The sequence below is a fragment of the Ascaphus truei genome, chromosome 11 (genome assembly GCF_040206685.1).
Source record: "Ascaphus truei isolate aAscTru1 chromosome 11, aAscTru1.hap1, whole genome shotgun sequence".
NCBI classification, from domain to species: domain Eukaryota; kingdom Metazoa; phylum Chordata; class Amphibia; order Anura; family Ascaphidae; genus Ascaphus; species Ascaphus truei.
This window is the reverse complement of record NC_134493.1, coordinates 24,416,386-24,443,834: the sequence shown is the minus strand read 5'-3', so window position 1 is coordinate 24,443,834 and position 27,449 is coordinate 24,416,386. Positions and strand designations below refer to the sequence as shown.

At 46.9% G+C, this 27,449-nt stretch overlaps 1 protein-coding gene and 1 long non-coding RNA gene across 3 annotated transcripts; one reads left to right on the top strand and one right to left on the bottom strand.

Moving 5' to 3' along the window:
- Positions 1–1,311: 1,311 nt before the first annotated feature.
- LOC142462951 (uncharacterized) lies at positions 1,312–4,053 on the bottom strand. Its single transcript, XR_012787296.1, has 3 exons — positions 3,971–4,053; positions 2,417–2,491; positions 1,312–1,367 (listed from the first exon to the last, which is right to left on the bottom strand). It is a non-coding gene; the product is annotated as an uncharacterized LOC142462951 (long non-coding RNA).
- A 91-nt stretch (positions 4,054–4,144) lies between these two features.
- Positions 4,145–27,222, top strand: TVP23A (trans-golgi network vesicle protein 23 homolog A). Of its 2 annotated transcripts, XM_075565343.1 has the most exons (8): positions 4,145–4,265; positions 13,317–13,396; positions 14,964–15,035; positions 18,610–18,754; positions 20,556–20,645; positions 23,946–24,074; positions 25,508–25,636; positions 27,017–27,222. In XM_075565343.1, exons 1-8 carry the CDS (start codon positions 4,257–4,259, stop codon positions 27,023–27,025), a joined length of 663 nt encoding a protein of 220 aa, XP_075421458.1. In that variant the 5' UTR covers positions 4,145–4,256; the 3' UTR covers positions 27,026–27,222. The 2 variants fall into 2 exon arrangements, with proteins under 2 accessions (XP_075421458.1, XP_075421459.1); XM_075565344.1 differs by lacking the exon at positions 14,964–15,035 and having other exon boundaries at positions 27,017–27,220.
- Positions 27,223–27,449: the final 227 nt, after the last annotated feature.

Sequence of the window (27,449 nt, the reverse complement as noted above, 5' to 3'; positions counted from 1 at the left end):
ATGCTAGGGTGACCAGATGGTTTCTGAGCCTACAACCCTTTCATTTTTCTGTGGAACACAGGTCAGGGATGAAATACGGCAATGCTGACGGGTTGTCAGGGATGCACTCCATGATATCCATGGTCACTCACCCCTCCAGGTCTGAGTTGGGGGGGGAGGACATGGGAGAAATCAGGGAATGGTAATAAATTTCATATATAGGGCTTCCAGAATACTGGAGAGCTTGTATCCTCTATAGGCTGGAAAGAGCAGCCAGAGAATGGATGTACTTCATCTCACAGTTTCACGGGTGCTGGAGCTGGAGGATGAGGAATCCAGTCCGGAGATTGTCTGCTGCCTGATTTCTGTCACCTGCCCTGGTGACTGGGACATCAGATATATAAAGCTGGTTTCCTGCTTCCTCTCCTGTCTCCAAGAGCCTGGAGACAGGACTGCTGCCAGGAAGCAGAAAGCCTTTCCCCTTGAAAGGGTAAATAATTTGTGCCCTATGTTCACTTGTAAAGTTTTTACTTTGTTTGTTGGAAGTGGATAAGCCACTCAACCCTAGTCAGGGAAATCCTTTGTTTAGTTATTGCTCAGTGGAGCAGGGTTTCGCTTTGTACTTGTTTTCAACGTGTTGCAGTCCCAGTGCCTGGGACTGAATAAAACCATCAGAAGCCTGCTAAAAAGAACATTGCATTACGTCTCGTTGATTTACTCACCCTAAAAGACCATGTTCCAGCGGGCCTGGACAGACGGCGGAACCCCCTGACGAAGCCGTTTGTCACAATATATATTTTTTGCTATCGATTATTGATTAAGATCAGCTACAGTATGTGAGGTGTTTGACCTTCACTGTGATTGCTCAGACACCCCTTCACCACCCCCCCATTCTCATCCTATTCTAAACAGAAGCCTGTTTTATGATATTGTATTCCCTGATTAACTAGTTGTGTACTACGAAATGCGTTGGAACATTTACTTTTGGTCTGTGGACTATATTTGGACTATCGTTGCACTCCATTTGTGAGTGCAGCATCCGCATCAAGCCCTGGTGGTGTATAGGTGACATCATCAGCTGCTGCCAAATTCGCTGAGTGCTACGCCGGCTTGCTGGTTGTGCCCCGCTGGGGAGTCTTTCACCTCGAGATATCATCGTCTTGGACGGAGTGTGGCACAATAATCATCATTGCGCCGCCTGTGGGGAACAGCTAGTGATGGTGCTGAGGTAACCCTTATAAATACACCATATTATATGCTTTAAAGGACTGCTATTTTGTACGTGTAATACTTATCTTTACATAATACAACATATGTTTAATATACTACCTACCATGAGTCGTTTGCCTGCACTACATGTACTTGTGTCTTCTCAGCTGAATAGATTCCTTAATTCATAAACAATACAAATAGTTTAAACAAAAATAAATGGGTCATAGTACTATATAGATACAAATAATAGACTGACTGGCGCTTGCCTAGACGATACTACAGCACCACCCAGTGGTTGAAAAAATGCAAACTCTTATTATTGGTGGCACTCTACAATGGAACTCTAGTGAATCAATAACTAGAGTTACTTGTAGATGCCACGGTGCAACATACACAAAATATATGCATAAAAAAAATATAAACAAATAAAAAAGGGTCAATAATAGAAGATCCAGAAAAAATAATAATATATAAATATGGTATAAGTAAATAAAAACTGTCTTGACCACTCAACCTCCAAAAAGGAAAAAACAGGTTCCTCCAAAGATATAGTTGCACATGGGATGAGGGAGTGCGTGGTAGACATGCCTCTGTGGGTCTGCAGCTTCCTGGTAGTTCCTGGTTGCTGCAGTGTAGCTAATACCAGTAGGTAGGGTAGAGTTGAGTAGGGGGAGAGATAAGGGACTAAAGCATAATGCATAACAAAACACATAAAATCCCTCTGAGGGCATACTCACATTTTGATACTGCCACTCAGGGTACATAAAGGTTTCTTTACTTTGCAGTTGCTTCCCGGTGTGAGTTCTTGTCACCGGAGTCCTCCGATTATACACTACTGATGAAGCAAGACCACAGCATGCGAAATGTGTTGAGTGGAGAAGAAGGGAGGAGAAAACTCAAAACCGGGAAGAAGTGACGACAGACGCCCTGCAGTCAACCCAGTGCCAACCCCAGCGGCCGCTTTTGGGGGGAACACACGGAGGACTCAGTTGACAAGAATTTTCAACCGGGAAGCAACTGCAAAGTAAAGAAACCTTTCAGTACCCTCTTGTACAGTTTCCCCAGTAAAAAAAAAAAATCGATGCATTAATGAAACTGTGCTGTGTTGATATGCTGCTGCGCATGCGCGCTCTATGTGAACTGTATGGAACGCATATGCTTTCCATTGAATTTGTATGTATGCGCGGTACAGGTATAGGCCAATTGAGTGGAATGCACATATTACCTTAATTATCCAGTAGTGATGTTCTGTCTCACTGGATGTGGTTCCTACATGAACAAGGTGTTGACGTTGATCAACCTGCAAAATATGCAAAACAAGGATAAAAAGAAGGATGAAACAATGTTGAAACAATTGCACGTCACTTAACAATTGCACCCCCCTCCCCCAAATTATTAGTATAGAAAAACCTGTATTACATTTCTTTAATTTTTCATCAGTTTGAGTCACTGATTACTCCAGCCCACAGTCCAAGGATGTCATAAAGGTTTGGTGCTGGTGTCTTTCACTGTCTTGAATTCTGCAGTAGTGTATTTTTACTGCTTCTCAAGTTCATCTAAAATGGCTCTAATTGCTTGGCATAGCCTTCTTACCTAAGGATTCATCAAAGTTCAAATGTTTGGGCCCAGTTCAAAATGCACATGATGCTGGAAGATTAACCAGTACAGTATAATGCGGGGTATGCCTGTATAGCACTAGTGGAGTGTTGCCTATACTTTGGTTACAATATTCACTGTCCTTAATTTGTTACATAATATTTATTTCTATGTTTAACCAGCAGAGGGAGCTCCTCTCTTTACTGACAATAACTGTGGTAAACTTGTATCTGAAATTGCAACCTGTATAACAGAATAACTAAAAATAAAAAATAAAAACCCATTTAAATTATTATAGAGAACTGGACACTCACTGAAAAGAACAAAACCTTTTCCTTTTGAGAACCGAAGTTTTGATTGCAAGCCGCTTTTGTTATTTTAAAGCCCTGTGAGTGCCTTGTTTTTCATCTTTTTTTCAATCAGGCTCTGAAGCACCTAACAAGCTTAAACGATTTAATAGAGTGCCACTACCTCGTTGACTGAGCAGCCTGTGCTGAAGCAGGGATATCCTTAAAACCGGAGCTGTTGGTGGCCTTTGAGGATTGGAGTTGGCCACCCCGGTGATAGGCCCTTGCTTGTTTTTTAGGAGGTGATCAGTCACCACTTGAACACAACGACCAGGCCCAAAACTGACCAGGCCCAAAACTGAAGAGCCCCCTCCTGTTCCCTTTCCAGCATTTGGGGCCTGGCACAGTCATGTGAACCTGGAAGTGCTGGATGTCCCCTGGCACTCTAAAGGTTAAAGCAGCAGTCTGCTCCTAATCGCCTTTTTGCATATTATTTTTTATATTTGCTTTAAATAATTTACTTTGATTCCTCTTTCCAACGCTGCTTTTATTTCTTCAATTTGACGCTTCGTTCATGAGACATAAGCGTTTGAAATATTAAGTGTCTGGGATGTAAAGATGAAGCTCTCCCCAGAGCCCATTGCTGTCCAAAGCTCACCATGGTAACCCGAGTATAAAATCATGCTTTTTAACACTAAACATGATTATTTTTTTAAAGTAAAAAATGACATGCTCAGAGGGAAAGATGCTAACAGTATATTATTTAAACTCATATAGGTTTCTCTGGGGATTGCTGCTTGAACCTTTATTTCATGGAGTGTACATGTCAATTGCTGCTGAGAATGACCACCCTACAACATATGATCCCTTTATTTATTTTTGTGGAACCCCCTCACTTTCATAGCTGCACCAATCACCATATCCACACTTCCTGGTTCTCTCCATCACCAAGATGGCCGCACACAGGCTTCATCTTCACTCTTCCCCTCTGTACTGTAGGAACACACCCCATTGGCTCCCTACCAATCACAACGGTTTATTGGCTATTCCCATCTGCCAATCCCCCCTTTTTTTTTTTTTACAAGATTGAGGCTGCACCTTAGCAACGGCGCCCCGCCTATCCTCTCATAGCAACAGAGCCCTGGGAAGAGAAGGGAAGCGTCACGTTACATTGCAGAGAGGATGAAACAGGTAACACCCCCATTCTGTCCCCATTCTGTCCCCTTCACACCCCACTTGTTTGCCCTAATGTCTCATTGCCATCCCTCACTGTGCCTGTCCTAATGTCCCCTTCCCCCTCCCCATCCCACATCCCTCACTGTGTCTGTCCTAATGTCTCCTTCCCCCTCCCCATCCCACATCCCTCACTGTGCCTGTCCTAATGTCTCCTTCGGCCTCCCCATCCCACATCCCTCACTGTGCCTGTCCTAATGTCTCCTTCCCCCTCCCTCCCCCTCCCCCTCCCCATCCCACATCCCTCAGTGTGCCTGTCCTAATGTCTCCTCCCCCCCATCCCTCATCCCCCATCCCCCATCCCTCACTGTGCCTGTCCTAATGTCTCCTTCCCCCTCCCCATCCCACATCTCTCACTGTGCCTGTCCTAATGTCTCCTCCCCCCCCATCCCTCATCCCACATCCCTCACTGTGCCTGTCCTAATGTCTCCTTCTCCCTCCCCATCCCACATCCCTCACTGTGCCTGTCCTAATGTCTCCTTCCCCCTCCCCATCCCACATCCCTCACTGTGCCTGTCCTAATGTCTCCTTCCCCCTCCCCATCCCACGTCCCTCACTGTGCCTGTCCTAATGCCTCCTTCCCCCTCCCCATCCCACGTCCCTCACTGTGCCTGTCCTAATGTCTCCTTCTCCCTCCCCATCCCACGTCCCTCACTGTGCCTGTCCTAATGTCTCCTTCCCCCTCCCCATCCCACGTCCCTCACTGTGCCTGTCCTAATGTCTCCTTCCCCCTCCCCATCCCACGTCCCTCACTGTGCCTGTCCTAATGTCTCCTTCTCCCTCCCCATCCCACGTCCCTCACTGTGCCTGTCCTAATGTCTCCTTCCCCCTCCCCATCCCACGTCCCTCACTGTGCCTGTCCTAATGTCTCCTTCCCCCTCCCCATCCCACGTCCCTCACTGTGCCTGTCCTAATGTCTCCTTCCCCCTCCCCATCCCACGTCCCTCACTGTGCCTGTCCTAATGTCTCCTTCCCCCTCCCCATCCCACGTCCCTCACTGTGCCTGTCCTAATGTCTCCTTCCCCCTCCCCATCCCCATCCCACGTCCCTCACTGTGCCTGTCCTAATGTTTCCTTCCCCCTCCCCATCCCACGTCCCTCACTGTGCCTGTCCTAATGTCTCCTTCCCCCTCCCCATCCCACTTCCCTCACTGTGCCTGTCCTAATGTCTCCTTCCCCCTCCCCATCCCACATCCCTCACTGTGCCTGTCCTAATGTCTCCTTCCCCCTCCCCATCCCACATCCCTCACTGTGCCTGTCCTAATGTCTCCTTCCCCCTCCCCATCCCACATCCCTCACTGTGCCTGTCCTAATGTCTCCTTCCCCCTCCCCATCCCACATCCCTCACTGTGCCTGTCCTAATGTCTCCTTCTCCCTCCCCATCCCACATCCCTCACTGTGCCTGTCCTAATGTCTCCTTCCCCCTCCCCATCCCACATCCCTCACTGTGCCTGTCCTAATGTCTCCTTCCCCCTCCCCATCCCACATCCCTCACTGTGCCTGTCCTAATGTCTCCTTCCCCCCATCCCACATCCCTCACTGTGCCTGTCCTAATGTCTCCTTCCCCCTCCCCATCCCACGTCCCTCACTGTGCCTGTCCTAATGTCTCCTTCTCCCTCCCCATCCCACATCCCTCACTGTGCCTGTCCTAATGTCTCCTTCTCCCTCCCCATCCCACATCCCTCACTGTGCCTGTCCTAATGTCTCCTTCCCCCTCCCCATCCCACATCCCTCACTGTGCCTGTCCTAATGTCTCCTTCCCCCTCCCCATCCCACATCCCTCACTGTGCCTGTCCTAATGTCTCCTTCCCCCCATCCCACATCCCTCACTGTGCCTGTCCTAATGTCTCCTTCTCCCTCCCCATCCCACATCCCTCACTGTGCCTGTCCTAATGTCTCCTTCACCCTCCCCATCCCACATCCCTCACTGTGCCTGTCCTAATGTCTCCTCCCCCCCATCCCACATCCCTCACTGTGCCTGTCCTAATGTCTCCTTCCCCCTCCCCCTCCCCATCCCACGTCCCTCACTGTGCCTGTCCTAATGTCTCCTTCCCCCTCCCCATCCCACGTCCCTCACTGTGCCTGTCCTAATGTCTCCTTCCCCCTCCCCATTCCACGTCCCTCACTGTGCTTGTCCTAATGTCTCCTTCCCCCTCCCCATCCCACGTCCCTCACTGTGCCTGTCCTAATGTCTCCTTCCCCCTCCCCATCCCACGTCCCTCACTGTGCCTGTCCTAATGTCTCCTTCCCCCTCCCCCTCCCCATCCCACATCCCTCACTGTGCCTATCCTAATGTCTCCTTCCCCCTCCCCATCCCACATCCCTCACTGTGCCTGTCCTAATGTCTCCTGCCCCCTCCCATCCCCCATCCCTCACTGTGCCTGTCCTAATGTCTCCTGCCCCCTCCCATCCCCCATCCCTCACTGTGCCTGTCCTAATGTCTCCTTCCCCCTCTCCATCCCACATCCCTCACTGTGCCTGTCCTAATGTCTCCTTCCCCCTCCCCATCCCACATCCCTCACTGTGCCTGTCCTAATGTCTCCTTCCCCCCATCCCACATCCCTCACTGTGCCTGTCCTAATGTCTCCTTCTCCCTCCCCATCCCACATCCCTCACTGTGCCTGTCCTAATGTCTCCTTCACCCTCCCCATCCCACATCCCTCACTGTGCCTGTCCTAATGTCTCCTCCCCCCCATCCCACATCCCTCACTGTGCCTGTCCTAATGTCTCCTTCCCCCTCCCCATCCCACGTCCCTCACTGTGCCTGTCCTAATGTCTCCTCCCCCCCATCCCACATCCCTCACTGTGCCTGTCCTAATGTCTCCTTCCCCCTCCCTATCCCACGTCCCTCACTGTGCCTGTCCTAATGTCTCCTTCCCCCTCCCCATCCCACGTCCCTCACTGTGACTGTCCTAATGTCTCCTTCCCCCTCCCCATCCCACGTCCCTCACTGTGCCTGTCCTAATGTCTCCTTCCCCCTCCCCATCCCACGTCCCTCACTGTGCCTGTCCTAATGTCTCCTTCCCCCTCCCCATCCCACGTCCCTCACTGTGCCTGTCCTAATGTCTCCTTCCCCCTCCCCATCCCACGTCCCTCACTGTGCCTGTCCTAATGTCTCCTTCCCCCTCCCCATCCCACATCCCTCACTGTGCCTGTCCTAATGTCTCCTTCCCCCTCCCCATCCCACATCCCTCACTGTGCCTGTCCTAATGTCTCCTTCCCCCTCCCCCTCCCCATCCCACATCCCTCACTGTGCCTATCCTAATGTCTCCTTCCCCCTCCCCATCCCACGTCCCTCACTGTGCCTGTCCTAATGTCTCCTGCCCCCTCCCATCCCCCATCCCTCACTGTGCCTGTCCTAATGTCTCCTGCCCCCTCCCATCCCCCATCCCTCACTGTGCCTGTCCTAATGTCTCATTCCCCCTCTCCATCCCACATCCCTCACTGTGCCTGTCCTAATGTCTCCTTCCCCCTCCCCATCCCACGTCCCTCACTGTGCCTGTCCTAATGTCTCCTCCCCCCCATCCCTCATCCCCCATCCCTCACTGTGCCTGCCCTAATGTCTCCTTCCCCCTCCCCATCCCCCATCCCTCACTGTGCCTGTCCTAATGTCTCCTTCCCCCTCCCCATCCCACATCCCTCACTGTGCCTGTCCTAATGTCTCCTCCCCCCCATCCCTCATCCCACATCCCTCACTGTGCCTGTCCTAATGTCTCCTCCCCCCCATCCCTCATCCCCCATCCCTCACTGTGCCTGTCCTAATGTCTCCTCCCCCCCATCCCTCATCCCCCACCCCTCACTGTGCCTGTCCTAATGTCTCCTTCCCCCTCCCTCATCCCACATCCCTCACTGTGCCTGTCTTAATGTCTCCTTCCCCCTCCCCCTCCCCATCCCACGTCCCTCACTGTGCCTGTCCTAATGTCTCCTGCCCCCTCCCCATCCCACGTCCCTCACTGTGCCTGTCCTAATGTCTCCTTCCCCCTCCCCCTCCCCATCCCACATCCCTCACTGTGCCTGTCCTAATGTCTCCTTCCCCCTCCCCATCCCACATCCCTCACTGTGCCTGTCCTAATGTCTCCTTCCCCCTCCCCATCCCACATCCCTCACTGTGCCTGTCCTAATGTCTCCTCCCCCCCATCCCTCATCCCCCACCCCTCACTGTGCCTGTCCTAATGTCTCCTTCCCCCTCCCTCATCCCACATCCCTCACTGTGCCTGTCCTAATGTCTCCTTCCCCCTCCCCCTCCCCATCCCACGTCCCTCACTGTGCCTGTCCTAATGTCTCCTGCCCCCTCCCCATCCCACGTCCCTCACTGTGCCTGTCCTAATGTCTCCTTCCCCCTCCCCCTCCCCATCCCACATCCCTCACTGTGCCTGTCCTAATGTCTCCTTCCCCCTCCCCATCCCACATCCCTCACTGTGCCTGTCCTAATGTCTCCTTCCCCCTCCCCATCCCACATCCCTCACTGTGCCTGTCCTAATGTCTCCTGCCCCCTCCCCATCCCACGTCCCTCACTGTGCCTGTCCTAATGTCTCCTCCCCCCCATCCCTCATCCCCCATCCCTCATCCCCCATCCCTCATCCCCCATCCCTCACTGTGCCTGTCCTAATGTCTCCTTCCCCCTCCCATCCCCCATCCCTCACTGTGCCTGTCCTAATGTCTCCTGCCCCCTCCCATCCCCCATCCCTCACTGTACCTGTCCTAATGTCTCCTTCCCCCTCCCATCCCCCATCCCTCACTGTGCCTGTCCTAATGTCTCCTTCCCCCTCCCCATCCCACATCCCTCACTGTGCCTGTCCTAATGTCTCCTCCCCCCCATCCCTCATCCCCCATCCCTCACTGTGCCTGTCCTAATGTCTCCTTCCCCCTCACATCCCACATCCCTCACTGTGCCTGTCCTAATGTCTCCTGCCCCCTCCCATCCCACATCCCTCACTGTGCCTGTCCTAATGTCTCCTTCCCCCTCCCATCCCACATCCCTCACTGTGCCTGTCCTAATGTCTCCTGCCCCCTCCCATCCCACATCCCTCACTGTACCTGTCCTAATGTCTCCTTCCCCCTCCCATCCCCCATCCCTCACTGTGCCTGTCCTAATGTCTCCTTCCCCCTCCCCATCCCACATCCCTCACTGTGCCTGTCCTAATGTCTCCTTCCCCCTCCCCATCCCACGTCCCTCACTGTGCCTGTCCTAATGTCTCCTTCCCCCTCCCCATCCCACATCCCTCACTGTGCCTGTCCTAATGCCTCCTTCCCCCTCCCCATCCCACGTCCCTCACTGTGCCTGTCCTAATGTCTCCTTCCCCCTCTGCAGCAGATTGTAAGCTCTCCAGGACAGGGATTTCCTTTCCCATTGTCTGATTTTGCTGCACTTATTGTATTATTAGAATTCCCTGTACTGTATTATTTGTGAAGCGCTGAGTACACTTTTGGCACTTTATAAATAAAGACATACAATACACAGGGACATGGTCACCTGGAGGGTGCTGGATAGAAAGGCCACACATGCACATGCAGCTCACCTGCAGCCACTATCTCTTATTGGCAGCACTGGTCATAAACAGCGGCTTTCAATACGGGGTGGCCACCATTAACCCTCTCACTGCCAGAGCTGACCCCCTCTGACAGCTAAGGGGTTAAATGCCATCATTTTGTTTTCCATTCCCGCCCCCTCCCCCTCCAAATGTATTAAATTCCTGAACAAGTTGGTCCAATAAAAGGTATCATAGCACCCACGCCCTCTCCCTCCTGCATGAAATTCCTTATAATGTGGCACCTTGGACAGTGGGTGCCGATCCTTGATCCATTCATTGTTCTGATCAGTTTCAGCTCCTGGTTTAAAGCCCGCTGCAAAATGAGCGAAATTTGCTCATCGGAGTCATATTCTGTTGTGATCATTTTGAATTTCAAATAGTGAGCTGCTGTCCAGGATGGTTCTAGACCATTGTTGGCTAACAGAAGGCCCTCGGGGGCCTCACCTGCAGCCCCCAACCTCTGGCCAACCCAGCAGCCCACTTTAGCTTTCTCCCCAGCGCAGAGATGTTGCTTCTGCAGATTATAGCTTCTCCCTGCGCCCTCAGCAACTCATAGATAACAGTGCACTCATAAATACTGTACAGTCCTACACTCACTGTGATTATCCCTAGTGTACCTGTGTAAGAAGAGGCGTGGGACAGCATTCACTATGCACCACATACTGTATATAGAAAAACTGAACTAGATAGTTACAAAATTGCCAAAATCTAGACACGGGACTTAAAGAAAATGCTAAATAATAGTTTAATTGATCAAATTATAAATGAAACTAGTATTTAAGCGCCTGAATGTGTAACACTTTTTTTTTTATCTATCTATCTCCACAGCACTCTGAATGTAGACAAATACAAAAAATTAGTTTATTCAATGCATTGCAGAGACAAAAATACAAACTGGGCAACGTTTCAGGTCATAGAGGCCCTTTCTCAAGCTCCTGCAGCAACTACACTGCTACCTGCTGTTAAATAATGAGGATTCGTTTTTCGTGCCAAACCCTCAGGCCTGAAACGTTGCCCAGTTTGTATTTATGTCTCCGTGATGCATTGAATACACTCATTTTTGTATTTTTCTACATTCGGACAGCTGTGGCCATCGTTACAATTTTGTGTATATACTTGATCTGGAGAGGTGAACCCAGACCGGCCAGTGTGCACCCACTTAACCGCTAAATCCCTTTTATACTTCTAGATTTTAGATTACAGGCATTCTTTCATCACGTGTGTGTGATGTGTGCGTACGTACGTACGTGTATTAGAGCATGATAATTCAGAGTAGTCTCACTTAGTGAAAAGTCGCGTTGTCCTATTGTATCCGCATATCTGTCCCTGATTACGGTCCTGGGCAGCACTGTTAGGAGGTTAGCATCTCTCCCAGTTGGAGGGGGAGAGATATCAGTTGTAGAGAAGTGTTGTATTGTAATCCTCAAAGGATATATTGTACTCGGCTCAGCAACATACATCCTGGTACCAGTTAATCATACCAAAAGGAACCAGGAAACACCATGTTGGTTGTGATACCAGGCAATATTAATAGGTGGCCGGCATCCCACCCAATTAGTGCAATACATACTGTAGGTTATACACATTAATGGTAGAGGTGCAGCAAATTGTAATCCACACTGGAGATTAGATAGTCAGTGTCATATTAAAATCCGCACACAAAAATGGGATTACAGTTGAAGGGGAGATTTTCTTTAGGTCTTCGTGGGAGCGCAGTGTTCAAAGTGAAGATTCGCTTTGCGTTGCAGCAATAATTTGTTGAAAACGTCTCCACTGACTTCTAGGGTGTTTGACTTGGCCAATGACCATACTGTGTGTCGGAGAGATGATAATTAATGATTTAGGTCCAAAAAATGCTGAGCGACAGCTTTGTTGCTGGCGTCATTGTGAAAGGCCAGGCAAATAGAACACCTATGTTCACTAAAATGACTGAAATAGAGAATGCACAGGCATATAATTATATAAATTACAGACTTGGATGCTCATGTAAAAAAAAGTTTAATTGGTATGTTTTTGGCAGAATGGGGGTGTTTAAAAGACATGCTTTGAATCATTTAGCATTTGAAGCCCTTTTTCTTGTCCGCTCCAAAGATTCAGGCACCTTGGGAAGGGCTGTGCTTGGAAAGTGGCTCAGGCTGTAAAAGGATGTTCCTTACATTTCTCGTTAAACAGAAGCGTGATCTACAAGGCAATTGTGACAAGTTAAAATATGCCAAAGGTGCTGAACGCTATCTTTAAGTAGTTTGGTAATCGTTGAATAGGGGGAGATTAGAAGGAAAGTACTGGCTGAACCAGTCTTAGATTTCCGTTTCCAAGAAGGGGGAGTAATGGAGCTCAAGGCTTTAGTCATGCTATTTTTTAACCTCTTTGTGACTATAGCCTCGTTCTAAAAGCAAAAGGTATGTCCATAGTCTCTAATTGTTCTTTAAGTTGGGATTGCTCACTTACCAGTCGGACTACTTTCACCATTTGTGAATATGGCAGTCTTCTCTGTAGCGGTGGCTGGTGAAAGCTACTAGCATATGACACTGTTTCGATCAGTCATTTTGTTTTAAATGGTGGTTGTGAGACTGGCGGTGTTTTTGTAGACTGTAAGGAATTTAATTGTAGTCTCATCATAAATTAGTGTAATCATAATGGGTGTTGGGAAGCCGTCCAAGTGTCTAACAAACTCTAGCAGTTCGGTTCCAGTCTAGACATAGAAAAGATTGTTAATATAGCTACAGTAGAAGGAAATGCGATTTTCAGTGAGTGGATTGGCGAAGATCTACTTCTGTTCAAATTCTGCCATGTAGATATTTGTAAAGGAGAAAGCCATATTGGGTCCAATGGTAAGTATGTTCAAATCTGAAATAATTGCATTATGATTCTATAACCAATGTACACTAATGAGTTGCAGCAGAAACGCTATGGGAGTTCCATGGTACATTGGAATATTGCTCAACCATCTTTCAGTAACCACGAGGCCACCACTTGGGGTATCGCAGTGTAGAGACTAGCGATGCCCAAAGTCACTTGTAGAAAGCCATCAGTGGGTAGTGTAAGTAAGTGTATGAATTGTGTCACTGTGTCTTACAGCCCCAGAAGGCTAGTAAATAGTTGTATCTTTTATCCATAATTGCCCGTTTGCAGTTCACTGATGGTGTCCTTTTTGTTATTTCTTATTGTTTCAAGCAATGATGCAGAAATGTAATGCATACGATACACTAGCTAATCAGAGGTAGGAACCTTCAATTTCCAAAATCGGTGAGATCGAGGGTTCCAGTTCAAAATCAGTATTTCATTGATATACTATTTTTTGATCAGCAATACTTTTAGTCTGTGATGTCCCTGAGGCTAATCGGTGAGACTGACTTTACATCTGTGACTCTCACACACAATCAGGGACAGGTCACAGGCTTGCTATTGAGAACCCCTGACCCCTTGTGCCCTCAGCATTGGCTTTGGCGGCCTTACAATGTTCTAATCTTTTGTTGCAGATTTTGGTGGATGATACAGAGGACATATCCCTAGATTTAGGAAATGAAGAAGAGTTGGCTATGAGGAAGGCAAAAATCAGGTATATTTAAACAAAGCAATGTGTATATTTCTCTGCAGTTGTGCTTTGAAATGATATCTGTGCCTGCTGTTATTTCTGTGGTGAGTCTATGCCTGGTCACTGCACACTGTGAGGTCCCAGATATAATGGTGCATTTCCACATGTATACATATGTAACATAACATACACAGGAATTCGAGTGCAGCAAAAGCTGCCATACAACCGCCTCTCTACAACTTTTATTATGGGTTTCGCCATTCCAGATGTTCCTAATCCTTTTAAACTGACTGTACGTTCTAAAGCAGAGCTACTCAATTGTGTTCTGTTAACTTGACAACCTGGCCCTCTTGACCGCTTGCAGAGCACTTAACAGTACAACCTCCTACTGTCTCTAAGTTCTCTCCACTTAGATAGTAAGCTCTTCGGGGCAGGGACTCCTTTTGTTTTGTCTGAAGGGCGTATTCCCATTGTGTTATAATATTATGTCACTTGTATTGTAAAGCACTATATAAATAAGGGATCGGGGGACTCTCGCCTCTCAGCAGGTCCCCGTCACCTCAGCTCCCAGTGCGGCTGTCGGCTCCGGTTCCCCGCTCCTTACCTCTCCTGCCCCCACGCAGTGCCGCTCCTCCGCGGCGCACGCCCATCCTCCCACGCGCGGCCAGGGCGCGCGCACGGCAAGCTTACAGATCCTCTTACTCGTCCTCCCGTGCCGCTGGCTCCGCCCCCCATCGGCTGCAGGCGATTTCAATTACTCACCTCTCTGAATCCCTCCCTGCTCACCGGGACCTATCCCTGGGATCACTCAGACAGGCCTCGCTCCACCCCTTGCTACCATTGGTCCTCCTGCATTTATAACCCCAGTCTGCCCTCTCCTTCCTCGCTCTGCATAGTTCCTCTGTGACTCCTGTGTGCAGTGTCTATGCCAGGCTCTGTTCTCTGTTCCAGCTCTTGTTCCTGTCCCTGCCCCGGTTGGATACCTTTTGGATTTGATCTCGGCTCTTGTTTGACTACGTGTACCTCGCTACCCCTGGACTCGGCTTTGGACCTCACTACGCTGCTTTCTCCGGCCCCTGACCCACGGCTCTTGGATATTGACCCTCGGACTTCTGGAACCCCGGACTCAGCAAGTATCACGTTAACCCTTTCTCACCAGGCCCGGCAACGCACCTTCCCACACTCCGGGCACGCCCTCACTTCTGTGGGTGCGTGTTATACCCTTACCCACCTCAGTACTGGGGACTGGCCAGGTCTGCGGGCATACAGGCGTTACAGATATACATACCTCATTTAAATATGTGTAAAAAGATATATAAAAAAAGAATGACCTCTCTTTTCTGTGGTCGTTAAAACACTTGAGTAAAAGCACTGAAACACGTACTATTTATTGTTTGTGGGTCAGTTAGAATGGCAAAAGGCAGGCTGGGAAGGACATTGCTTTAAAACTAGAGACAATACAGGTGGATTGGAATATGTGCTGTATACATAGTAAGAAAGGGCGTGACACCTTATTTATTGCCTATTCAAATGAGTGTGGCATAAGGCATCTTCAAGCAGCCTCCTCGCCCCAAATTATTATTTTTCGTAGCCTACCTGAACCCCTGAAGATGATCCGTGGTCCGACGTCGCGGGCACCCCCTGGTTTGCGAGATATTTCTAGGTTTGTACCAGTTTTGACACACAAGCTACGCATGTGGCCGTGAGGTCCCTAACAGCCTGGCAGACAGCCGTCTCTCCGCTTGGGAATGGGGATTTCCAGGCATTGGGGGAACCATGGATGAGCTCCGGGGAAAAGTGAGCAAGCGGGACTGCTGCTTACATTTTTAGCAACGTTTAGTAAATCTGGCCCATATTGTGCAGATCGGCTTAATTGTTCCCTTTTCACACAGATACATATTTTTAGAAGTAGGGTAACGCACAGTTAAGAGCGCATCAGCCTCCATTCACTTTAACCCTTTGAGTACATGGGGTCTGGCACACAGTACCTAAGTTAAAAAAAAAATGCTTGTTTTGCTAGGAGACGCGATTTACACTGATGAGGAACAGAAGCGGGGGAGGGGGCTCCTCCCTATCCATGAAGGAGCAATCACGTGACCGCTTGCTCACATGCTCGCGAGTGCACGGCCCCTCCGGTACTCAAAGTGGTAATAGGTATTAATGCATCAGTAACTGTGTGTTACCCTGCTTCTCACCTTATTGAATAGGGCGACTCTATGTTGTTTTTCTTCTGTTGCAGTTCTAGCATGGAAAACTGGAAATCTCCCAGAGCTCAACTGCGCTATACTGGGGAAGTTACTGGTTTTAAATCTCCCTCCCCGGGGAAACAAAATGGCTGCCAATGCGAAGGTGCAATATCATCGGGTTTGCGGCTTCCTTTTTTAAAATCCCCTTTACAAACCAGGAAGTAATACCAGTTACTTCATCCTCAGCGTGTCAGGATCTGGCGGCCCACGCTTTAACTCAGAAGGACTCCTCCCAAAAGGGGGTTGGTGAGGGAGGATTGCCGCTTTAAATAAGCAGCCACTATGTATGTCTAAAATCTTCTACCCTTTCTAAGGCTGCGGATTGTAGTAGGCGCGACGGTGTGTGCGGTTTTGCGCGCTGCGAGAACAAAGTGCAGCAACTGATAGGGGCGGGTGCAATGCAGAGCGACCGCACGGCAGATTTAAAAACATAATAATTTTGTTTTTTCACGAGGCGGCCGCGTCATATAAAGCGGTTCAATCAGTGCAGGTGAACCAGCCTGGTGACGCGCCCGCCACGCCTCCCCAATCGCTGGAAGCTCAGTTCACCCATCACTCGGGCGACTGGCGTGCGCGACGCCATGCTCTCTGTCACGTGCGCGCCTACTATAATTTTAGGCTTTGTCCGCGCTCCTCCCCCCGGCTTCATGCTTGCAAAACAAACTTGTTTGTATTGCGAAGTGCCACTCTCCCTGTAGCGCATGTGCATGCACACTATGCAATACTACATTGCCGTCCTAGTGTTTGTTTTTCGGCTCGAGCTACGTAGCCTGCACTAAGGACGAAGCCTTAGCCTAAGGCCTGGGACATAGTAGGATCAGCCTTGCTGAGCCGTGCTGAGCAGATGCACTTACCCCCTGCATCTGTTATCAGCGCGGCTTTAGCAGCCGCTTCCGCATGCGTGCTGATGCGTGCGGAGGCTGAGAAAATTTGCCGAGTCAGGCAAGTTTGAAATTTAACGCTCATGCAAGCGCAGGGCCGGTCACGTGACTGCCAGAAGCCAATGGCAGGACGTGGCGCCCTAGCCCCGCCTCCCGGCCTGCTCCCACCCTGCACACAAGCGCGCTCGCTGACGCTCATGCAGGGACAAGAAAAATCTCCTAGGTGAGCATGAGCGTCAGCGCTGCCCAGCGCCGCTCCCTGCACCATGTCCCAGGCCTAAGGGCTTTCTGTTTGCTCTAGTCACTGCAGCTTTGGTGTTGCAGCTGCATTAACACATTTAGTTCTGAGTCCTACCTAAGGCTGCGGCCCCAGTCTTCACTGTAGCTGGTGTGGGCGTGCACGTGTGGAAACTGCGGTCTCACCTCTGACTGAGTCTTTGCGACGGAATGTGCGTCGAGCGGGCGTGGCTAAAAAGTAACATCCTCTTCAGCAGCAAGCTGAAGTGTCTGCGCTCTGATTGGCAGCTATTTCCTTTGCTGTGATTGGCTTGGGAAGTCTGCCACAGGATTGGTTCTCACGGACCCACGTGACGCTGTCGCTACTTCTGAACACAGTTTTGTTGTCTTCGGAAAAATCTGTTGCTCAACGCGGCGGTGTGCGCTGCAGAACGTACTGGGGACCTAGCCTTAGGCTGCAGCCACGCTGCCCCTGAGCTCGCTCATGCTTGAGCGGTGAGGTCACCAACTCTCCAAGCATGAGCGCTCGCTGTCCTGCAATAATTTGAGAGCAGGAGTGGGGGGGTGTGGATATTAAGGGAGGGGGCGTGTAATTTGCTGGAGGGGTGGGGTGGGTGGGGTGGGGGTGTGTGTGTGTGTGTGTGTGTGTGTGTGTACACCTTACCAGCCTTTCCCTCCAATCCCACCTCCGGCGAATCTCCACGCTGATTGGTTACAGAACGTTCATGTGACCATTCTCAGCACTTGGAAATCAAATTTCCACGTTTCTCCAAGCGCTGAGCTTTGGAGAGTGTGTACAGTCACGCGCGCGCTCGTGCACATACATTTGATATTATTATTGAAGTGAGCGCTGCAAGCGCGCTCAGCCGCAGCTTTACTCGGCGCAGAAGCAAAGTGTATTCTATAGTCTGCAATGTGTTATTCTACATTCACAGCTAGACTTGGGCTGCGGCCTCGCTGCCGCTGAGCGCGCTTGGCACGATCACTTCAGTGATTCCCAATAAGTACGGCCACGCTCACACGGTGCGCTCTTGCACGTACGCTTAGCAAAGCTAGGCACTTGGGGAGACAGGGAAAATTGATTTTCAAGCGCGCTGAAGGGTCACATGACCCGTCACCAACCAATCCACCCCAGTCAATGCACACAGCCCGACACACGTGCGTTGCCATGGCGATGCGGCACGGAAGACCCGGCAGAGAGCAGGTAAGGGAGTTACTGAGGCCTTGCACATCCCCCGGCATTTAATTTATATGCTGTGGGGATGAGCACGGGGCCTCTGTAACTGCCACGACCCCCTTGGAAATTCTCGCACCCCCCAGTGTGCGCACCGCTGCCATATGGCACTGTTAAAGAGAAGGGTCCTGTACCCCAAGCTGGGTTCCCTTCACTTGCCCAGAAAAGAGAGTTTCATGATACACAACACTGTGGTGGGTCAAGTCCACATAAATGTTACCAAGTTCAGGCAAAATATATTTGTTGCTCAATTTTTAATGTCCTACATATTTACTTAAAGTAATGATATATCTATGTATTTGGGTCTGTGTTTGAGTGTTTTCTCGCAGGGAAAGCTTTTATAGTTTTGCACTTTTTAATTGTAAACATTGTTTTTGTTAAAAGTCTTCTAGATGCAAAACTGGGGCAAACCCAGTACAACATAATTACTATATATATATATATATTATTATTATTATTATTATTATTATTATTATTATTAAAGGAACGATTCCTGTTGCCTTCCATGGGTTTCCTTTTCTTCAGTAAATATAGTGCTTTTGCACTTGCTTCTTGCCCCAATTTAGCAGCCGTAAGACTTTAGCAAATAGACCCCATTGTTTCTGTGTCTGCTTCTAAGTTTTCTGGGTTGTTCCCTAGGCACCCGTTGGCTACGTTTTTTCACCTGTTTTTCCGAGTCGGCGCCATTGTTGCGTACTTGTTCTGTGACTGGTTCAGCAAAAGCTTTGTTACCTGTTTTGTCACTATTCTGCTCCTTCTGTCCTTTGACTTTTGGTCTGTCAAGGTAAGGTGCTTTTATCCCAGAGATGCTTCTCATTACATTCATTTTGCTAATATTTTCTGGCTCTGATGTTGGCTATGGAACCCCATTTTGGATTTATTAGCATTTGTCCAGCTATTTCTCCATAGTCATGGATAGAAAGGACTGTCGTTTGGTGTAATCTAGTGATGTACCATGCACAGGGTAACTACCCGGTACCCGGCGCTTTTTCAGCTACCTGGACATTACCCGGACCCGGCAGCAGGGGGCTGAGCCCGGCATTGGGTAGAAACCGGTGCCGGTTATGTCAGAGTAGCTGAAAATACATCATCACTTACCTGCAGCCGGCAACGGAAGGTGAGGAAGGCCGGAGAGGAAGACCGCGGCGACATCTGGGAGCAGCAGCAGAGGTCCTGCTGGCGGTGGCAGCAACAGAAGTCTGTGTTCAGCCGGTGGGAGCAGCAGGAATACAGAGCACAGCTATTGGGCTCCTCCCCGGCTGTCCAATAGGAACGCTCCTGCTCCGGTCACATGGTTCCTTGGCTCACACTGGTATCAGCTGTTTGCTGTATTCCTGCTGCTCCCGCCAGCTGAACCCAGACTTCTATTGCTGCCACCGCCACCAAGATCTCTGCTGCTGCTCCCAGATGTCGCCACGGTCTTCCTCACCCTGCAGATAAGTGCCAACCGGGTACCCGGCCGGGTAGAATGATTGATTGTGCCCGGGTACCCGTTACCCGATTTTCTAAAAAATTAGGACCCAGTAAAAACTAGTGTAATCTACTAATGACACTGATAAGTTTAATGATTTCAACCGTGTCAAACCTTAATTAACTGATTTATACTTCATAAAATCGAAATCATTTTATTTATTTTTGTCTTTGTAGACATTGTGTGTTAAATATTTTAATTCCATGACCTTCTGTTCCCCTTTTTTTTTTTAAATTTGCTTTCATGATAGGGAGGGGGGGGGTCATGTATAAAAAAAACTGTTTTCACGGGGTGGAGGGAACTAGATAATCAATACCCACTCTACCCCACTCAACACCAGAGCCTGAAATGTAGGCCTAACATTAGGCTTAAATATTAAACCGTTTTAATATACCTTATGTAAGACGTCTTGACCTCAGTGTGTGGTTCCTCTGCAGCAGGATTTGATTCAGATGTAGTTTATGATTAATATATAAGGGGGGGGGGGAGCAGAAGGTCAAACTAACTAGTGAATTAACTTCTTTTTAATTGAAAGTCCGGCAAAGGACAGATTACCTTTCTTACCTGGGCCATTTCCATGCAGTGACTTTTATAGGTCAAAAAGCCCATTGCTCACTTACTCATCCAGAGAATGCTCTTGACTTTACAGTTTCTTTGTTATTAAGTCTCTACGGATCTCACATCCAATATCTGTGAGTCCATCATTGAAGGGGGCAAAATGTTGGGCCAGAGGTTCTCTGTGATGGCAGCTCAAGTATTGTGCTTTGGTGAGATAAGAACATGGGTAAATTCAAAAGTGATCAGTTGAGACTTGAGATAATCTTCATCCAAGATATCTATTCTGTGGAAAAATAAGTCATTGCTTACAACCCTTTCTTAAATAAAGTCACATGCATCATTGTACAATGATTACAGAAGTCTCATTTAATCTACTTCCACCACATACAAAGAAAAAGTATTTCTCTGATTTGGACCCACTCGCATGGATACAAAAAAAAAAAGTTGTAGTAAATACTAATGTGAATAGTTGGTCATGAATACAAAAAAGTCTAGTTTTTCTATCTTTTTCATTCTGGGAATACAAACTGGCACTTACTATACTTCTTTATGTCAGAATGTAACCGGACGGCTTTTGGTTGGTTTACGATGGTGGAACCAGATTGATGAAGATGGAAAAAGTCATTGGATCTTTGAAGCTAAAAAGGTACGTTTTTAATTAGGAAATCCTACTATGCAGTTGAAGAGGCCAGTTCTTTAGTTCTGTTACAGTTATGACGGGTCACTTTATACCATGTCATTATGGCTCGTGTTAGTGTTTAGAAAATTGGACAGTAAAAAACCATGGCCTAAAGAACGAAGAGAGGTAATATAGCACTCGGGCTTTATCCACACATTATTAACAAAGGGTATATTTATTTGTTGGTATACCACAAAAAGGTACCCAAATAACAAAACTGCAATTAAGAACATATTCAAACAGTAGATGCCAATATGGCCCCTTCTATGCTAATCAAAAATATAATGAACAAAGTATGAATTCAACTGCAGGACTTAAATGTAAAAGTCTTGCCACTGATTCTTATGTATTATATAGGACAAGAGTGCGCAAACTGGGCAGCGTTGAGAGGCGATGCTCTCTTCCCCACAACATTTAAATTAAATGCCGGGGGAGGCGCGAGGCCTCTAACTTGCTCTTCGGCCACATGTCGCCGTGACAACGCGATGTGATGTCATATGAGGGGGGGGGGAGAGGGCAGACAGGGGGGCGCAAACAAAAGTTTCCACATCCAAATCATATAGATGCTCCCACAAAGTGCTGTTCTTTCTGGATAAAGATATATTCATCGACCTGTCTTTATCTTTTACTTGGCATTGTAACTGTCCTATGTATGTATATCTTTATTTATATAGCACACACAGCTGTATTTGGCGCTTTACAAGAGAGGCCCTCATACAGCCCCTTGTGATGCACCTGCCCCCATGTTTGGGGGTCTACTCTCAGTAAGACCTCCTGCATTCCCATGATGCTCCCTTTCCCATTGGATCTCTCCTCCGTACCACTCCCTCGCAGGCCCTGGAAGCCTCAATGAGTCCCTCAGCTCCTGGTGTCACAACCCTTATTATCTCCCCTCATACTGTAGTTGAAGGGTCTCCCCCAGTGATACCTTATTGGCACCCTGCATCCACTGTAGCGCTGATCCGTTCCCCACTATCCATCTCTTCTCTCCCTGCACTCACCTGTTCCCCGGGCCATGTCACACTCTCCTTTCGCCCACTGCAGCTCTGAGGAGATGGAGCCGCCCACTCCGAGGTGTGCAAGTGTTTGAAGAAGCTGGACATGGTCCATTCAAGACAGTCTGGTGACTTGGATTTGGCCATCGGTCCACCTATTGACTACTATTTGGAACAGCACTTTATATGATGCATAACAACTAGTGGAGAGACTTTTATGTTTAAGTCCTGCAGTTGAATTCGCACTTTAGTCATTATATTTTTGATGAACTTGGCCTAATTGTGGTGTGTTATTTTTAGTATGTTATGAATTTGTTGAGTTATTTGGGTATATTTGATGTTATACCAACTGACATACAGTACATCTATATTCTTTGTTGGTCATAATGTGTGGGTAAAGCTGGCGTGCTATATAACCTTTTTTGGTTCTTTAAGACAGCGGTGCGCAAAACTGGGGGGCGCGCCTCACTTACCCGGCTTCCGGGTCCTCTCGTCTTCATGACAACTTGGTGTCAAATGACGCCGCAGAGCCATGTGACGTGATGTCACCATCCCATGGCGTCATTTGACGACCGTTGCCATGGAGACGCAGCGTCAAATGATGCTGTGGGTGACGTGACGTCAAATGACCCAAGGCGTTATTTGATACCGCAGGGGGGGCGCGACACGGGCAGAGCAGGCAGGTGGGGGGCACAGCGCAGGAAGTTTGCACACCCCTGCTTTAATACATGTTTTTCATATTTCATTGAGCCAAGCACTACAGGATTGAGTAGAAGCAGCCACTTACTGCCTGAGAAGAGTTTGTCATTTTATGTATTTCCCTTGCTATGAGCAACTTGTAATATTTGGAGCATCTTTGAAGCAATCTGTTTGAATTATTAGATTGCTAACTCGCAATATTCACTAAGATGTGAAGCCATCATCCCCTTGCTGATTACAGCCATGTTTAAATGAATGAAGATTAGAGCAAAAGGGAGGACGACTTTATAGCATTTTGAATGGAAGCCTCATTACCTCTTCATTCTTCACATCAGGACTAAAAGGGGACAGAGGCGCATCTTCCTCCGATTATTTGCTGACAATATTGGGGTTTAGTTGCCGATGGTTGTTTGAGTCATTACTTTTTAGTCACATTCAATCAACTTTTGTTATCTTTTTCCTCAGAACAATATATAATATAAAAGGAATAACCATATACACTAGATCAACTAGATAGCTGTTTGTTTTGCAGCCTGTGTTTCCAGTAACATTACTGTAAAATAACCCCAAATCAAACCTGTTTATTTAATGATGCATGCCTGTTTTCTATAACACAGGGGACAATTTTCATGGTGCAGATTTTGTCTTGGACAATACCCAGATATCTGGGTTATAAAAACAAGCATATTTCATTGAACCACACGTGCAGAAAGGTTTATTAAGACAAAAAAAATCAAATAGAACAGTTTTTTGCGCTGGCCCAAAATTAAGTTTTGATTACTACCCTTAATTTTTGTAAATACACATTTTCATCATCCAGTAGGTGTAAACTTTTTTGAAGTCAGTAAGTATAATTTTGACATGTAGCTTGAAATTGTTTTGGTGATTACTGGAGCATATGCTGATCGACAAACATTATTTGACATGGTTTCATTGAAAATCATTAACTTACCCTTCCCACACATTTCTCCATTTTCCTACTTGTATAAGCAGGTATCAGACTAAAATACTACTGGGGTATCTTTCTAAAGCACAAAGATTAAGCGTTTTCAAGAAAAATAGACGTTCTTTAACACACAATGCTATGGGGCAGATTCATCAAACGTTGGTTAGTGCACCCACTGCCACTCCCACGACGGATCTGGTGTACTATCCCTTACTGGTGTTGGACGAATCTCCCAGAGGAGAGACATTTAAATACATTGAATAGCCTGATAGTGGTCACAGAAGCCAATAAACTTGCCCTATTAAAATATGAGATTGAAACAAGATAGGCATACAAGTATATAATAAATACAGAATAGACAGCACTCAAAAGCGTATAAATGAATATGTGCAGGGTGCCTACGGAACACAGGGGGACCCCAATTACCCCTAGAGACAATTGTAAATACAAACTAAGGTTAAACACAACCTTAGTTTGTGCCTACAAGTATATGATCCGCACTAAGGAACAAATAAGTCTAACTGCATTGCTGTAAGCCGTAACAAGTGCTTTGGTATTTTATGGCAAATGGTCATTTGTTTTTACAATGTAAATTAACCCTAACCCTGCCTGTTTAATGATTTTCAGGATCCACCTAATAATTCTGCATCGACCGAGGTTGAAGCTCGAATCTTTTGGTTGGGTCTCATTATTTGCCCCATGATCTGGACAGTGTTCTTCTTCAGCACATTATTTTCCCTGAAGTTGAAATGGCTGGTGAGTTCTAGAAATCAGGGAGAGGTCCTGAGCACCTAAGGGTACATTGTTGGTTGAAAATCCCAATTTACATCGAGAGGATTTTTTTTTTTGGCAGAAAACCATCATATATACAGTGTAATAATAATAATAATATTTTTTTTCATATAGCACTTCACAATTACAGTATAGGGCTCCGTACGCAGCATTGGATTTTTACAGACACAGTCCCTGCCCAGATGAGTTTTCAATCTGTTTTTGGTGCCTGAGCCACAGGGAAAGTGACTTGCACAAGCTCAAAAGGAGCCAACACTGGGAATTGAACCAAACTCCCGTTTCAAACTCGGTGTTTTCAGAGTCAATGCCTTTACTCACCAAGCCAATCCATCAGCCCTTTTTGTGGGGCTTTTATCCCTTAATGAAGGGTTTATAAAATAATGACCTTCTAATACATTTAGTCATTGTCTGACCTTGTTATTCTATTAGAAAGGTCTGCAGTGCGCCTACTATAGGGATCCTTAGTGCACTTTGTCTATGAAGTGCAGCTATTCAGTCAATATTCCAATTCTCCCAGGCAGCACGCATATACCTCTTTATGGGGTTTTGAGCTAGGTGTCGCCTTTATTTCTTATTTATAAAATAATGTATTTAGAAATTAGGAAAACGGCAAAGGTGGTGAATTAATTGTATTTAGAGATTAGAAACAACTTTCGGTCTAGTTTTATCAATGTCGATAATAGTTGCAATCATTAAATATTTTAAAACGTCAATCTCCAGCTTTAGTCTCAAATGCTCATGCAAATGATTTTTTAATAAGCATTTGTTTTTCTAATAAGCAAGGTCCGTGTGCAGTAAAACATTTCAGGGTCTATTCATCAGCACTACCTTTTTTTTTATTTTTGCTAATTATTTTTGTCTGTGGGTGGGTCACAGTTTTATTACATTTCATAAAAGTAATCAAGTCTAAACTTTCTAATCAAGGTTAGTTCTCTACATCAGATCTGGAGTGTCGGATGATGGGGAAAAAAAGACTAGCAGAAAGTGGTATTTTCACATGTGCTCACACTTACTGTACTTTCCCCAAATCTCACATTGTACTTATTTTGGGCTTTGTTTTATTACTCGGACACTTAGAAATGTGACATGTTGCCTTGGTGCAGAACTCCACCTGTATTCCATAGAGGTATGCTGAAAAATAATTCAATGGGACACATTTTAGCCTGGCATAGTGAACCGAAAGAATATAAACATCCCCTTCATGAGCTATCAGGAAGCATTTAACTTGCGTTACATACAGTATGCAGGCAGGTCGTGTAGAAACTCACGTAGCTGTGCTGTAGGGTGATGTCAGAAAGGTGCAAACTGTTCCTGATTAGTGGGTTGACCACAGCCAAACATTGATAGGACCTGTTTGTTAATAGGCTACAAACCTCTCGTTTCTTTTCTGGATATAGGCTCTTGTGATCGCAGGTATTTCACTTCAGTCAGCAAATCTTTATGGTTACGTCCACTGCAAAACCGGAGGGCAACAAAATACAGGGAAGGCAGCTTCAAGGTTTCTGTCCCAGCAGCTCTTCCAGCGAGTAAGTGTGATATCCTGCTAACTTGGTACGACTGACACAATGCTAGTACTAAGGGGTGTAGCGTCATTTTAATGCATCTGCATTTTTCAGAACCAAAGAACACATACAAAATTAACTTATTAAATATTTAGAGGCTATTTTATTGGTGGACCTCAGCCATGTCAAAAAGTTGGAAAATGGTGGAAGTAGCAAGTGGTCCCAGGAAGAGTAAGATACTTAATGGGTCGTGATACCCACATCTCCATCATGCATGTAAATTCTCCCGGGCAGGGGTTACTTTTCCCATTGTGTGATACTTATTGTGCTAGAACACCCTGTATTCTAAAGTTTGTTTTATACAGTGTGGAATACATGGTTGGAAGTATATAAAACAGACTTAGCTCAAGGTCGTACAGTACCACAAACTGTTATGGAATGAATGTCTGATGGAGAATGTGTATTTCTAAATAAGATTGGATTATAGGATATATAATAATCTGTAATCGCACAGGTGGGCAAGATTACATCCAACTGTAGATTCAAACTTGTGACATGTTTGGGACCACTCATGTTCCGTGAAAGCCCAAAAGCATCAACTTAATATACAAAATAAACTAGGTCTTCCATTATAGGGCTGCATCAGTTCTCCACTGGAAGAACCTATGGGCTACAAGAAACTAAAGGGCTAGATTAGCAAATCTTAATCAGGGCTGATGTGACGTTCCCAAAAAATAGGAACAGATATTCTATTCCCTTAGCTCAGGGTTGCGCGAACTGGGGGGGGGGCAGCACATTGAGGCCCCGCGCTCTTCCCTAAATTTATTTAAAGGCCGGGGAAGCACGCGTGAGGCCTCAAACTCACGTACCTGGTCTCCGGTGGCTTCTGGCAACATGGCATCAAATTACGTCACGTCAGAAACCGGCAGCAAACAGGTGAAAAGGTTGTTGCGCAGACTAAAGTTTGCACACCCCTGCCCTAGGTTAATGCGTATCCTTAATTATATGCAAAAACTACCGTTCTCTCATTAACATAGGCTTAATGTAGCTTTGTCTAAGAGTATCTAATGTTTAAGTCCCAGGGTTAACTGTAATGCACTTCTGTGGTTATACACTGGTATTGCAACGCCTCATTTGCATGTAATTATCACTAACGGCTGGTATTGACCACGCTCTTCACAGGAGAAACCGTGACTCAACGTTATGTTATTGGCCAACAAAGATACACGGTGAGGCATAATGGACGTTAAATTACATACTGCAGGTCGTAGTTACGTTAACTCACTTAACCGAGCTTTGTAGATCTAGGTCCTAAATGGTCACTGTAAATAAAATAGGTGGTGACATGTTTGTACAGCATTACACGGGTTAATGATGTAATGTGGCACTTCTTATTTTCCTCAGACACTTTGACATGGAGCACAGCTGCAGAATACGCAAATCCAAGCACCTTTCCAAGTGACAATTTGCTGGATAATAGGAGATGTGTAATCGTTAATTTATTTGTCAAGAAAAGCATAAACAGGAAAATGTGCATCAACCGGCACACGGAGTTATAGTGCCTTATATTTTCTTCATACATGTTGCGTTCCTGCAAATTATTTATTACTATTTATTAAATAGTACATTTTCCAAAACGTGCCTCCATTTGTCATTGTTTTCACGTGTGGATATTGCAGCGCTTCAAAAGGTAGAATCCCTTTAACAAACGTCTGAACATTGCATGGATTTTCTTATGTCTATCCTTACAAATAAGCATTCATACCCATATTTACATAGGAGTGATTCCACAAGACCCCTGCTGGCCCATTTAAAGGAGGACTGGAAGGAGTCTTAT